This window comes from Galeopterus variegatus, unplaced genomic scaffold (genome assembly GCF_000696425.1).
Source record: "Galeopterus variegatus unplaced genomic scaffold, G_variegatus-3.0.2 Scaffold3257, whole genome shotgun sequence".
Taxonomy (NCBI): domain Eukaryota; kingdom Metazoa; phylum Chordata; class Mammalia; order Dermoptera; family Cynocephalidae; genus Galeopterus; species Galeopterus variegatus.
Window position 1 is genome coordinate 93,779 of NW_007729368.1, and position 13,725 is coordinate 107,503.

The 13,725-nt window shown below is 35.6% G+C and overlaps 1 protein-coding gene across 1 annotated transcript in view; it reads right to left on the reverse strand.

Moving 5' to 3' along the window:
* Positions 1-13,725, reverse strand: part of TYR (tyrosinase) — a gene marked incomplete at its 3' end in the record, with an annotated part of 108,767 nt that overhangs the window by 82,855 nt on the left and 12,187 nt on the right. The window contains exon 2 of the mRNA XM_008584402.1: positions 10,329-10,545. Coding sequence (XP_008582624.1) covers positions 10,329-10,545 — 217 coding nt within the window. The remainder of the gene's footprint in view (positions 1-10,328; positions 10,546-13,725) is intronic.

The window sequence follows — 13,725 nt, forward strand, 5'->3', positions numbered from 1 at the left end:
GCAATAATATCCCCAAACTTTAAACTATTCTAAGTTGTTTCTGAAAGAAACATAAAAGTGTCAGTTTCTACCACCCAGATGCCTTCTCAACAATGTCACTGATTCTAAAGAAATCTATCTTTGCAAAAATTAAAATGCCCTCTAATGTTCAAACAGTCACAGTTTCTAGCAGGCTACTACTGCATCCTAACTAGAGAGTTTCTAATGGCCAGATGAGATGAACATGTTCTGGTCCTGCTACACTTTTGCTTTGGGAGACAAGGTACTGGTTAAGAATTCGGCAGGCATTTGTACATATAGTAATTATGCTTGACTTTTTTTTGTGTGAACCTATTACATAACTATTCCCTGAGAGCAGCTTTTGCTTTAGATAATTTAAAACATGCCATATCCTTAAAACATATCCATAAAGCCTTCATCCTCAATATAGCAGTCCCTATTTTGTTTCTGGGTTTTAAAAAGAATTATATTAAATGAAACATATCAGGCACAGAAAAAGCAATAATATCCCCAAACTTTAAACTATTCTAAGTTGTTTCTGAAAGAAACATAAAAGTGTAAGTTTCTACCACCCAGATGCCTTCTCAACAATGTCACTGGTTCTAAAGAAATCTGTCTTTGCAAAAATTAAAATGCCCTCTAATGTTCAAACAGTCACAGTTTCTAGCAGGCTACTACTGCATCCTAACTAGAGAGTTTCTAATGGCCAGATGAGATGAACATGTTCTGGTCCTGCTACACTTTTGCTTTGGGAGACAAGGTACTGGTTAAGAATTCGGCAGGCATTTGTACATATAGTAATTATGCTTGACTTTTTTTTTGTGAACCTGTTACATAACTATTCCCTGAGAGCAGCTTTTGCTTTAGATAATTTAAAACATGCCATATCCTTAAAACATATCCATAAAGCCTTGATCCTCAATATAGCAGTCCCTATTTTGTTTCTGGGTTTTAAAAAGAATTATATTAAATGAAACATATCAGGCACAGAAAGAGAAATATCACATGTTCTCACTTATTTGTGGGAGTGAAAAATAAATAAGTACACAAATAAACTGGGTGGGGGGAGGGAAGAAGACAACAATTACAATTCCTTGAAGTTGATACAACAAGCGAACAGATATGAGGTTGTTGGGACGGAGGGGGAGAGGGAGGAGGGAGGGAGGTTTCGGTATTGGGCCACTATACTATATTGACCACATTGTATATTGACAAAATACAATAAAAATTTTTTTTAAAAAGGGTAATGTTATCTTCTGATGAAAAGGCTAAATTCAAAGCAAACCCACTTGGAAAGTAATACGACTGACACTTGCATGAATTCTCTGCTTGTTATAGGAAGGGTCTTATCTGTTCTGACAACTTACAGAAGAAAAGTTTTGAGTAAAATCAGTAGAAATAGCTTATTATGGAAAAAACCAGACTGTCTCCTAAACTCATTGGAATAATTACTTCGCTACTACTTGGCTTTTGATTCCCTCAGGACTGGTAAAGAAAGAATGTAGAGGAAGACTTGGCCCTTTCAATTATTAGAATGTGTTACTCCACTTAGATAATCTCCTTGACAGTCTGGTTTACACAATTAGTCTCAAAATATTTTTGAATCTGAGTCACCATTTTCGTATAAAATAAAAAGGTCCATTTCTCAAGCAGAGAGACTGAAAACTAGGTCATCCCTGGAGACCTCTTTGTGGCTGTCCTGCTGGCCATTCACTGCAAATACACGCAACCGTTCATCTTAGAATTTCATTCAAAATTTCAACACTTCCATTGTCTCTCATTAAAGCCCAGAGCTCATTTACCACTCTCTAGATTGCTCCTCAAGAAATCCTAGCATATGAAGTGGTAAGATACTTCCCAGCGATGTGTTTGGCTGTCACTTTGAAACAGAAAGTGTTGAAGGGTTACAGGAAAACAGGTTCTAGAGAATCAGAGTAGCAGTTTTTTAGAAGGGTTGTTATATGAAGATAGATTATATTTTTAAATGATATATATAGCCCAAGAGGACAAAACAAGGACCAATTATTAGAAATCAATGGCAGACGTTTCAGATCTGTCTTCAACTGTTGCTTGTCTTTCTGCCTCATATTATCAGTCGCCAAGAGCTTCTGGTTCTGTGCTCTAACCAACTCTTCTCTATCCTCATTCTCACTACTGTAGATCAAGCCCTTGTCATCCAGAACCACCTGCCCCAATAGTTTGCTGATTAATCTTTCTGTATTCTGCTAAGACCCCTAGCATATCTTTCTTACAATTCCCATTTTCTATAGCAATGTTTCCAAAACAGGATATTCAGAAATATTTAGACATATTCTTGAAAATATAAATGTTGTATTATGATTTTGAAATATTGGGTTTTTATAGTGATGATAGCTAATCTTTAATATATCACTAAGGGATTTATATATCTCTCTTACAGTGAAGATTTACATAGAACAAACTTTAGTTTCTTACTTCCGCAAGGATCTGTGGACCTACTTTTAGGGGTCCATAGTTTTTGTTTTTCCTCCAGATAAAATTGAGAAAAACCAGTATACATTTTTTTAAACTACTTACTTCTCTTGTTATTTCTTGCTACAAACTCAATATTCTAGCCCCATACAAATTCTCAATTTTTTTTTTGTAGCTAATCTCATACTTTCACACCTCTTATTCTATTGCATATGTTGTTCCTTTGCTAGAAATACCTTTTCTCCTTTTTTTCTTGCTGAAAAATAACTGATATTTCAATATCCAGTCACATTTTTATCTTCTGGGGAAATATTTAATGATATACCTCTGGGTTTCTACCTCATTTTATAGGGATCATCATCTCGAGGATTCCTTACGTATTTGTATGGTGTTTCCTCACTAGATGGTGAGCTCTTTGGTGTAACAGTCATTTTTGTACGTCTTAGTGTGCCTTAGTACTTCCATAATTTCCCATAGTACTAGGTTCATAGATAGCTCTTTAATTTGAATTGCTTTAGATTTTGGTTCAACCTAATGAACTCTCTCTTCTCTCTGTGGGTTAAGTTTTTCCCTGTCCTTGTATTGCCACATAGCGATGCTATCATAGTGGGTATCTCAGCAAGGTATGGAATGTTGGACTGCATACAAATCTTCCAATTGTAAGTTTCCATGGTCCTAAATTGCATTTGTTAGTGGAGGGTGGTTTGAAACAAGGCACTGTCACCCAAGGAGATAATTAATTTTGTCTTACACTATGCTTACTATATAAAGTTTTTATGACAGTAGCTTTCTTTTATTCGTTGATTTATCAGTCAGTCCATTAATGCATAGTGAGCACCTAATGTTTAACATTGGAAATAACCATTAAAATAAGGTTGTTCCTTGTTCTTGTACCTTCTTCCCTTATGGGTAACAGGGGATGCCTTTGCTCCCACGGTCTCCTCATTTTTGGAATGTTCCCTGAGATCCTATCTTTCTCCAGAAATGTGATCTATCTCTGAGTCTATTTCCAGAAATTTTCTTTTCATCCTTTCCCTTCCTTTGTTTTTCCACTAAACCTAGGCCATCATTATCTATTTTCTCACAACTCACTGTGTACTTAGTTTTTAAGCTAATTTTCTGAGAAGTTAATGGTTGATAACTGAGTTGTCAGTAATAAATTACAGCTTACCATAATAATAGTTATCATTTATTGAAGAAATATACTAAGTATCTTACATGTATTATACTATTTAATCCTTATACATTATTATTGTTACCTACATTTTACAGATGATAAAACTAATACCTACAGATGTTAAATAACTTACATGATTAACACATCTAGAAAGTGGTGGAGCTAGGATCCAATCCCAGTCAGTTTCATTGCCCTTAACTACTTCATTGTACTCCCAGTCCCCATGTCCCACCTCCAAAGGTGCTAAATTTGCATTAACACTCCTGTCAACTGTGAAATACAGGACACAGTGGGTAGTCAGAGATTTGTACAAGAGAAGGTTCCTTTATGAAGATTCCATACTCCACAGGGATACTTATTTAGCCTAATCAGAAGATATCCTTTATAATATGGATTATTTCTATTTGCTTTATCTAGGAACATGAGATCTTTCTTACACAGTTCACAAATTGCACATCTTTACTATTTATTTCAGCATTGAAATCTAGGAGGAAAGCTGAAGTTACATAAATTACCTCAGTAGACAAAAATCATAATTATTCCTTCATCCTAGGAATGGCCATGAGGATTCGTCCCATGGGAAGTATATAACACACCTCTCAAACAAGGTCTAAAAGAAAAATGGCTGCAATAACTGCTAGGTTCAATCAGAAGCAACTATTCAATTTCATATGCATTTATTGAGAGAGCAGATTGTGCTTCATCCTAGGAATGGCCATGAGGATTCGTCCCATGGGAAGTATATAACACACCTCTCAAAGAAGGTCTAAAAGAAAAATGGCTGCAATAACTGCTAGGTTCAATCAGAAGCAACCATTCAATTTCATATGCATTTATTGAGAGAGCAGATTGTAACAGTTGACTTTGCTCATGCTTCTCCAGTCCTGGTCTCCTCACTGCTGTGTTAACTTGAGCACTCCTTGTAGGTCAAGGCACCCACATCCTTACCCTAACTAGGTTGTGGCATGGAATGTTTCTCTCCACTGAGCAAAACTTGCTCCCAGACCTTGGTCTGTAATATCCTTGCCAGTGAAAAGAATCATTGCCTTTTACAGATAATGCTGATTCCAGGCCTGAGGCACTACAGCTACAAGAAGAGTCTAGAGTAGTTTATTACACCAGAAAGAAAGTGTGTAAAAATGATGTGGGTATGAAATAGAGACATAATCACCAGCTTGAAGCTGTACCCATGGGTAAATTCTGGGACCATTGGAGTATGCAGTTAATTAAGCACATTAATGAATTACACGGCATTGAAAAAATAGAAAGACTTTACTCCATACCGGTAATAGATAGGTAGGTAGGTAGGTAGGTAGGTAGATAGATAGAGGACACTTACTAACAGTGAAATCCTGAATGTTGGGTAATAAATGTAAAATAAGTGTTGAAGTTGGAAAGTCATAATTTGTAGCCATCAACGGATGCTGAATATAGGTGAAAATTGAGATGAGAGGCAGTCTATTTGCAGTCTTAAAAATGTCTCCATGTTGGCAATTTATTAGTTGGAAAGGGGGAAAACGCAATTACACATTGGGAAACTGAATCACATCAAGATTAGGTGATCAAAATTATCANTGTTGGGTAATAAATGTAAAATAAGTGTTGAAGTTGGAAAGTCATAATTTGTAGCCATCAACGGATGCTGAATATAGGTGAAAATTGAGATGAGAGGCAGTCTATTTGCAGTCTTAAAAATGTCTCCATGTTGGCAATTTATTAGTTGGAAAGGGGCAGTCTTAAAAATGTCTCCATGTTGGCAATTTATTATTTGGAAAGGGAGAAAACGCAATTACACATTGGGAAACTGAATCACATCAAGATTAGGTGATCAAAATTATCATCACCAATGTGAGACAGATGTCATTATGCGTCTCCATACGTGTTACCCTCTTAGAAAGACATAAAATGACATGTGTAGAAGTCTGGCTAAGAATGCATACCTGAATCCAGTCACGAGGAAATATTACACAAACTCAAAATGAGAAACATGCTATTAAAAAATGGGTGGAGGGACGATATTCTCCCCAAATGTCAGGGAAATGCAAATCAAAACCACATTTGGATATCATCGCACCCCAGCTAGACTGGCTATAATCAAAAAGACTGAGAAAAATGCTGTAAAGGACGTGGAGAAAAGGGAACTCTTCTATACTGTTGGTGGGACTGTAAATGAGTATGGCCATTATGGAAAAAAGCATGGAAGTTTCTCAAACAACCACAGAGAGAACTACCATATGATCTATCTGTCCTACTTTTTGGCATATACCCAAAGGAATGGAAATCATCGTGTAGAAGTGATATCTGCACCCCCATGATCATTGCAGCTCTATTTACAATAGCCAAAATGCAGAACAAACATAAATGTCCATCTACTGATGACTGAATAAGGGAAATGTAGTATATATACATCATGGAATACTATTCATCCATAAAAAAGATAATGAAGTTCTGCCACTCACAGCAACATGGATGAGCTTGGAGAAAATTATGTTAAGTGAAATAAGCCAGGCACAGAAAGAGAAATGCTGCATGTCCTCACCCATAAGTGGGAGCTAAGAAACAAAGAAAGAAAGACCATAATAAAACATTGAACTTTCAGAAGGAGAGAATAGACCTGTAGTTACTAGACATGGGAAAGGGGGACAAAGTAATTGGGTAAGGGACACAAAAGGTAATTAGGATTCGTAATGATGAACATACTAATAATACTGATTTGGTCTTCACTTACTGTACACAAATACTGTACATATATACTGATAGTCAACTGTACACGAATGCTGATAGTTAACTCTGTACCTTATAAATATGTACAAATAAAAATAATAAAATAAAACAAAAATGTCAATCTCATAAAGACACACAAATAAGGATATGGAAATATTTCAGACTGTAGAAGACCAAAGATCCATGATAACTAAATGCTACTTCACCCTAGACTGGATCCTATTCTGAATAGGAAAAATACCATAAATGATATTATTAGGTCTAATAAAAAACTGAAATATAAATAGCAGATTAGATAAAAGCATTTATCAATGCAGAATTTACTGAAGTTGAAAACTGTTCTGTGGTTACATAAGAGAATATTCCTATTCTTAGGAAATTTACACTGAAATATTCTGGAGTAAAGAGTTATGACCTATGCAACCTACCCTCAAATGGCTCAGATGGGGAGACAGAAAGAGAAGCAAATAGGAAAAAACATAAGCAATAAATGAATCTTAGTAATGGAGATATATATATATATATCTTTTGCACATCTTTTAGTTTTGCAACTTTTCTGTAATCTTAAAATTNATATATATATATATCTTTTGCACATCTTTTAGTTTTGCAACTTTTCTGTAATCTTAAAATTATATCTGAATAAAAGTTTAAAGAAACAATTTAAAAAAAAATATCCCTGGTCAGGAAAACTGCTTGTTAGTAGCTTAGATCAATGGTTTCTAACATTTTCCTACCATGACATGGGCTTCATACAATAGTCATGGTTATGCTAAGAGGTGGGGTAGATGCAATTTGAAGGATCCAAGCTATTATTTACATATTCAGTTATCAAATACTTATTGAACACCTGTCATGTGCCAGATAATATGCTATTTTATGCCTTTTCACTGTTCCTCAAGAAAGCATACTAGAGTGTGTGTGTGAATGAGAATAAATTATTATTAAAAAATAATAATTCACAAACATAATTTTTTAGCAGTAGGAAATTATTTGCTATAAATCTGATGTTCCCTACTCATCTGTGTGTTAGAACTTCATTTGAAAACCACTGGTTGAGTTCACACTGCTTAAGTCATTTTCTTCTTTGACTGAGGTTCCAGAGGGGTGAGATTACTCTGTCTTATTTCTTTGACCAGCCATGTTCCTTAATAATAAAGTACATGCTTTGTCAATAATGGCTGAAAATGTGCCTGAAAAACTTGCAAAGTACTCTAGCTCCCTTATGGATGAAGCCCTGTTTTGCAATATCATTAATGTCATCATTTGGAGTACCGCTGTTAATCCCTGCAGAGTCTAGTGGGACACCCAATTCCTCTAACGTCTGTCAAACTGTGTATCTCAGTCTCTGTGTATAGGCTCTGAGACTCCCTGACACTATGCAACACCTTCTTACAGTGCACTAAAAGACGGAATTTATATTGTCCACTTTCAAGAAACTCTTAATCCACTTTGGATCATCAGAATGCAACAGAAAGAATTTGGACCTTGGACTTGACAAATATACGTGCAGATTTAGCTCCATCACTTAGTCAATGACTGATGATAGTCAGATTACTTAATATGCCTGATCTTGTTTCTTTTCTTCAAGTGGACATAATAATGCAATCTTCTTCAGAGGAAGGTTGTAAGAATTAAGTGTCATAATGCCATACAAAGTGTTTTACAATGTCTTGCATATAGTGGTCACTTAAAAACATTAATCATTAATGTTACTGTAGGAAGATAAACACAATTTCTATTTTAACAGCTACCACCAGAATTCCTCTTTAGGATGGGACTCTCCTTGCTTAAATTGCTTCCGGGTGTAAGGCCAGAAGCATTTTATGCAAGAATGAATGGTTTGGAATGAAACAGAAATGAATCAGACAGTAAAACTACTCTGCACAGTAGATCTACAGACGTTATGGTGTAAAACAACAAAAANCAGACAGTAAAACTACTCTGCACAGTAGATCTACAGACGTTATGGTGTAAAACAACAAAAATAAAAAAAGTTAAAGAGAAAGAGATTATAAAAGATAGGAAGGATTGTCTACATGCTACGGTGCCAAAGGACTTTTAGATTATTATTAAAAAATAATAATTCACAAACATAATTTTTTAGCAGTAGGAAATTATTTGCTATAAATCTGATGTTCCCTACTCATCTGTGTGTTAGAACTTCATTTGAAAACCACTGGTTGAGTTCACACTGCTTAAGTCATTTTCTTCTTTGACTGAGGTTCCAGAGGGGTGAGATTACTCTGTCTTATTTCTTTGACCAGCCATGTTCCTTAATAATAAAGTACATGCTTTGTCAATAATGGCTGAAAATGTGCCTGAAAAACTTGCAAAGTACTCTAGCTCCCTTATGGATGAAGCCCTGTTTTGCAATATCATTAATGTCATCATTTGGAATACCGCTGTTAATCCCTGCAGAGTCTAGTGGGACACCCAATTCCTCTAACGTCTGTCAAACTGTGTATCTCAGTCTCTGTGTATAGGCTCTGAGACTCCCTGACACTATGCAACACCTTCTTACAGTGCACTAAAAGACGGAATTTATATTGTCCACTTTCAAGAAACTCTTAATCCACTTTGGATCATCAGAATGCAACAGAAAGAATTTGGACCTTGGACTTGACAAATATACGTGCAGATTTAGCTCCATCACTTAGTCAATGACTGATGATAGTCAGATTACTTAATATGCCTGATCTTGTTTCTTTTCTTCAAGTGGACATAATAATGCAATCTTCTTCAGAGGAAGGTTGTAAGAATTAAGTGTCATAATGCCATACAAAGTGTTTTACAATGTCTTGCATATAGTGGTCACTTAAAAACATTAATCATTAATGTTACTGTAGGAAGATAAACACAATTTCTATTTTAACAGCTACCACCAGAATTCCTCTTTAGGATGGGACTCTCCTTGCTTAAATTGCTTCCGGGTGTAAGGCCAGAAGCATTTTATGCAAGAATGAATGGTTTGGAATGAAACAGAAATGAATCAGACAGTAAAACTACTCTGCACAGTAGATCTACAGACGTTATGGTGTAAAACAACAAAAATAAAAAAAGTTAAAGAGAAAGAGATTATAAAAGATAGGAAGGATTGTCTACATGCTACGGTGCCAAAGGACTTTTAGGAGGTGGGATGTCTACTGTTAAATTTTGAGTTGTCCTCCTTGCCACAAGTTAGTGACTTGAGTGAATGTTTTCTGTTTTGTTTTGTTTTGTTTGTGGGTTTGTTTTCCTAATAAAAATTGAGGCAAATCAGATAGGTTTCATGACAGGGTCAGCTCTGAGCAGAGAAGAATGAACAGATGATGAAGGAAAGATGCAAGCTAGATCAAGAAATTTGTAGAAGTAACTAGGAGTTAGAAAAGACTGTGAGAAGGAATCTCTGAAGAAGCACAGAAATCTTGAGGGATAAGGAGCTGAGGCCCTGACCTGATACATGGGTGTGTCCTTATTAGAGTTCAGAGAATGGACTTGCCTCAAAGAGCCCACTGTCTAGCACATTCCAAACTAGAGAAAAACCAACACTGAATAATATACTATAGGTCCATAGTCCTATATCTATAATTCCACAATACAAAGAGCTCTGAAAATCGAATTATTTTGTTTTTCACCAATATTCTTTTAGTGAAAACCCTGACTTCAATACACATTAGGCTGTCGATTGTCTCTATTCCCATGGTGAGTATCTATCTTCATACATTTTGCTGAAGCATTATTAATGTGGTGGATTATGATATGCTGCCCAGAATCTGCTAGGTTTTTTGTCAATATAAGTTTACAAAGTTTACACAACACATATCCTTATTCAACTTAGAAAATTCTGAATTCTAAAACATCTCTGGGCCCACAATTTTGGATAAGAGATTGTAAACATGAATTCAGAAAACAAAACAAAAAAAAAAAAAAGAAAGAAAAGAAAAAAGAAAACAAACAAAAAAACATTAAAAATGAGTGAAAATAAAAGGATTACCTTCCAGTGTATTTCTAAAGCTGAAATTGGCAGATTTATCCATGGAGCCAGATTCATACTGGGTCAAACTCAGGCAAAATTCCACATCAGCTGAGGAGGGGAGTCTTGGGGTTCTGTTTTTGTCATGGTTTCCGGGATTGCGCAGTAACGGTCCCTCAGGAGTTCCATCGCATAAAGCCTGACGGGTGTTGTACTCCTCCAATCGGCTACAGACAATCTGTAGAAAACATTTTTATGTTAAAAGAATTTTTACCACTCTAATTCAAGAGGAGAAGGTAGCCAAGCTGAAATTCCTGATTTCCATCATTAGGTTTCTAATCATTAGAAGAGTCATATTTTAAAATAAATATTGAAGGAAGCAGCTTTCTGAATGTTGCAAAATAAACCATGAGCTTTAAAACCTATAACAAGATTCTATTCTTCAATCTACCACTTAAGAAGATTATCTATCAAATGGAAATAATAACTACTTCATATAATTATTGTAAATATTTGACGATAAAATTAATTCACAAATATTTGTTAAACATCTATTATAGGATAAGCACTGTGCCAGGTGCTGAGTCTAGGGTTGATAGCAATAGAGACAGTCACCTCTGTGTGTACAAAGTCCATAGCATATAGCATGGTTCATAATAAACACTCAATAAAAGTAGCTTTATTAATATTAATCCATATTATGTTCAGAATGCCCAGGACTGGGAATGATTTCACTTTTTGCTTTTTTATCATAAATTGTTCCATTATTAATATTTATTTTTTGGTGTGCAGAATAACACTCTAGGTTAATTATTTTTTAAAGCATAGTAATTTCCCTGACTCTTTAATTTATCTAGAACCAACATGATTCTCTTTGCAGAATCATCACGTTAAAAATGATAATTCCTCACATTTTTATAAGAAAACATTTTAAGAAAGCATGGTACATGCATTTCTTCATTTAAATCATACAGCAATACTTTTCACTTTTACAAACAGGGAAACTGAGACTTAGAGAAGGTAAGTGGCATTTCCCAAGTAAACAGCAGTTTTGCGACTCCAACCTTAGTTTTCTGACTCCGTCTTTACTGCACTTTGTACATCTATAACTAATCCTGCAAAGCTCAAAATTTAAAGTTTTTAAAACAGGTTTTTAGAACAAAGAACAGAGTCTTAATCCTGAATCTAGTTTGTGGCTGACTCTGGATATGAGATGCCTTTCATTTAACATAAAATATGATTATAGCCTGGTCAAAGCACCAAAGGAAGAGAGAAGTAGCTTTACACATAGCCCTTTTAAATATAAGTCAGACTCCTCAGACAGAGAATGCTTTGTGGGAAACGTCTTGGGAAAAATAATAGCAAATGATATTAAGTAAACATTTATTAAATGCCTAACATTAGAATAGATGATTTAGTTGTGTGGCAGACCAGGACTGTCTACTTTCTATATGTATTGGGTCCTTCCCATTCTGTTCCTAGTATGGATTTCTTTTTAACCTAATAAACATCAGTGTGATGCCACAGGAAGCAAGCTGTGTTAATATGACAAGATTTTGTTTGTCCTGTAGATATTCCATGCCAAAGAATGCAAGACTCTGGGACAAACTGGGCACTGGCAACCTGCATGTAAATTTGGTAGTCAACCTACAATAGTATAAAATGAAACTTGTTGATTTGAATATAAGGATCATTTAGAAGATTAATTTTGGTATTTGTTGGGAAGAAAGGAAGAAAAATAGAAAGGAAAACCAAACTAAAGGATGACTTTGGAACATCCGTGTGAGGCAGACTCAGTACTGATTACAAGCCCATGAGTGAATAAAATACCAGCCCATCCTGTGAATTGCAACTGTGACAGCTGAAAGTAAGATTAGGTACTTTCTGGTAACAAATTAAGTGAGCAAATTCTAACCAGAATAAAAGTCAAAGTCCTAAAATGGCCCCCCAAATCCTTCATGACATATCACCCCGTTGCTTCTTTAATCTTGTGCTGAGTATATTCATTTTGTCCCACGATTCAGCCTTCACCAATCTTCACCTAGACCTTTGCTCTGGAAAGCTTAGGGATTACAATAACTGGTTCCCTTGTTGTTTGGCCTCTTTGGGGTTTGGTAATGGAGGCACCACAGGATTTTAAAGGGCAAGAGAGGAGAGAGTTTGGACTAACTTGTCTCCCAGTTCCCTCTCTGTTGAGTCAACTTGGGTTGGCTGTGTCCCTCTACCAAAAGCCTCTGTCACATGTCCCTCACCACTCAGCCACCCTCACCAAGGTCCAGGAATCTCTTCCTCCTCTTGAGCCTTCAGTCCTAGAGGTGATAATAGCCGTCGCCAGCCTCAGGATGTTGTGATATCGCTTGTTGGTTTTCATAAACCTTCATCAAATCTTTGTTAATAAACTGTCCTCATATAACTTGGTTTGTGTGTGTCATTTAATTTCTGCTGGGATCCTGACTGATGCAAACCTTATCTGCTTCTAAACTCTTCTTTTTTTCTTTTGTGTTTCTTCACTGGCCTTGTACTTTCTAGAACTCACCAAGTACTCTTCTGCAATATGTTCTAGCACTGGCTGTTTCATCTGGGTGAACCATTCTTCACCTGGATACCTGCATAGGTAACTCTGTCATCTCTTCATTATCTCAAAGAGGCTTACACTAAACATCTATTTAACATCATATCCGGCCCCACCCACACTCATTAGCAGTGTCCTGGAGCTGTTTAATACCAGTTAGCAAAAGCCAATTGTGTGCAACCCTTCTTAACATTGAGATGTTTAGTGACATCCCATCATTAGACTGAAATCCACATTGTCAGAGTATTTATACCTCAGCAATTGGCAAAGCAGTATCATCCCCTACCATTGAGAGCAAGTCATTAAACATTAACTGCACACCATTGACTTTCACTTTATCCATGCATTTAGCACCTTCCACCATATTATATTATTTACTTATTTTTTATATATATTGTTGTACTGTGTCACCCACAAACACCTTGCTAGCCTGACTCCACTAGAAGTTAAGCTACGTAAAGTGTGCCATACTTCAAGTGCTAATATTTCTTAAAATAAAGTTTTGAATTAATATATAAGGCAAGAGGAGGTACATATTTTAATCTTCATAACCCTATCTACTAGACTGTAAGCTCCATAAAAATAAGAGCTGTATTTATCTTGTTCACTATGTATTTGCATGATATTTTTCAGTGCCTGACACATAGTAGACATTTTAAAATTTTGGTTCAAAATGCAAAAACAATAAATTAATAATTCTATGAGATGAAATCTCTTGTTATTTTCATTTCATAAGTGAGAAAACAGGGCTATAGAAATTAAGCAACTTCATTAAACATATATAGTTAATAAAACTGGGGGAACTAATATTTGAACATGGGACTGCATAATTAAGAACTCAAATGT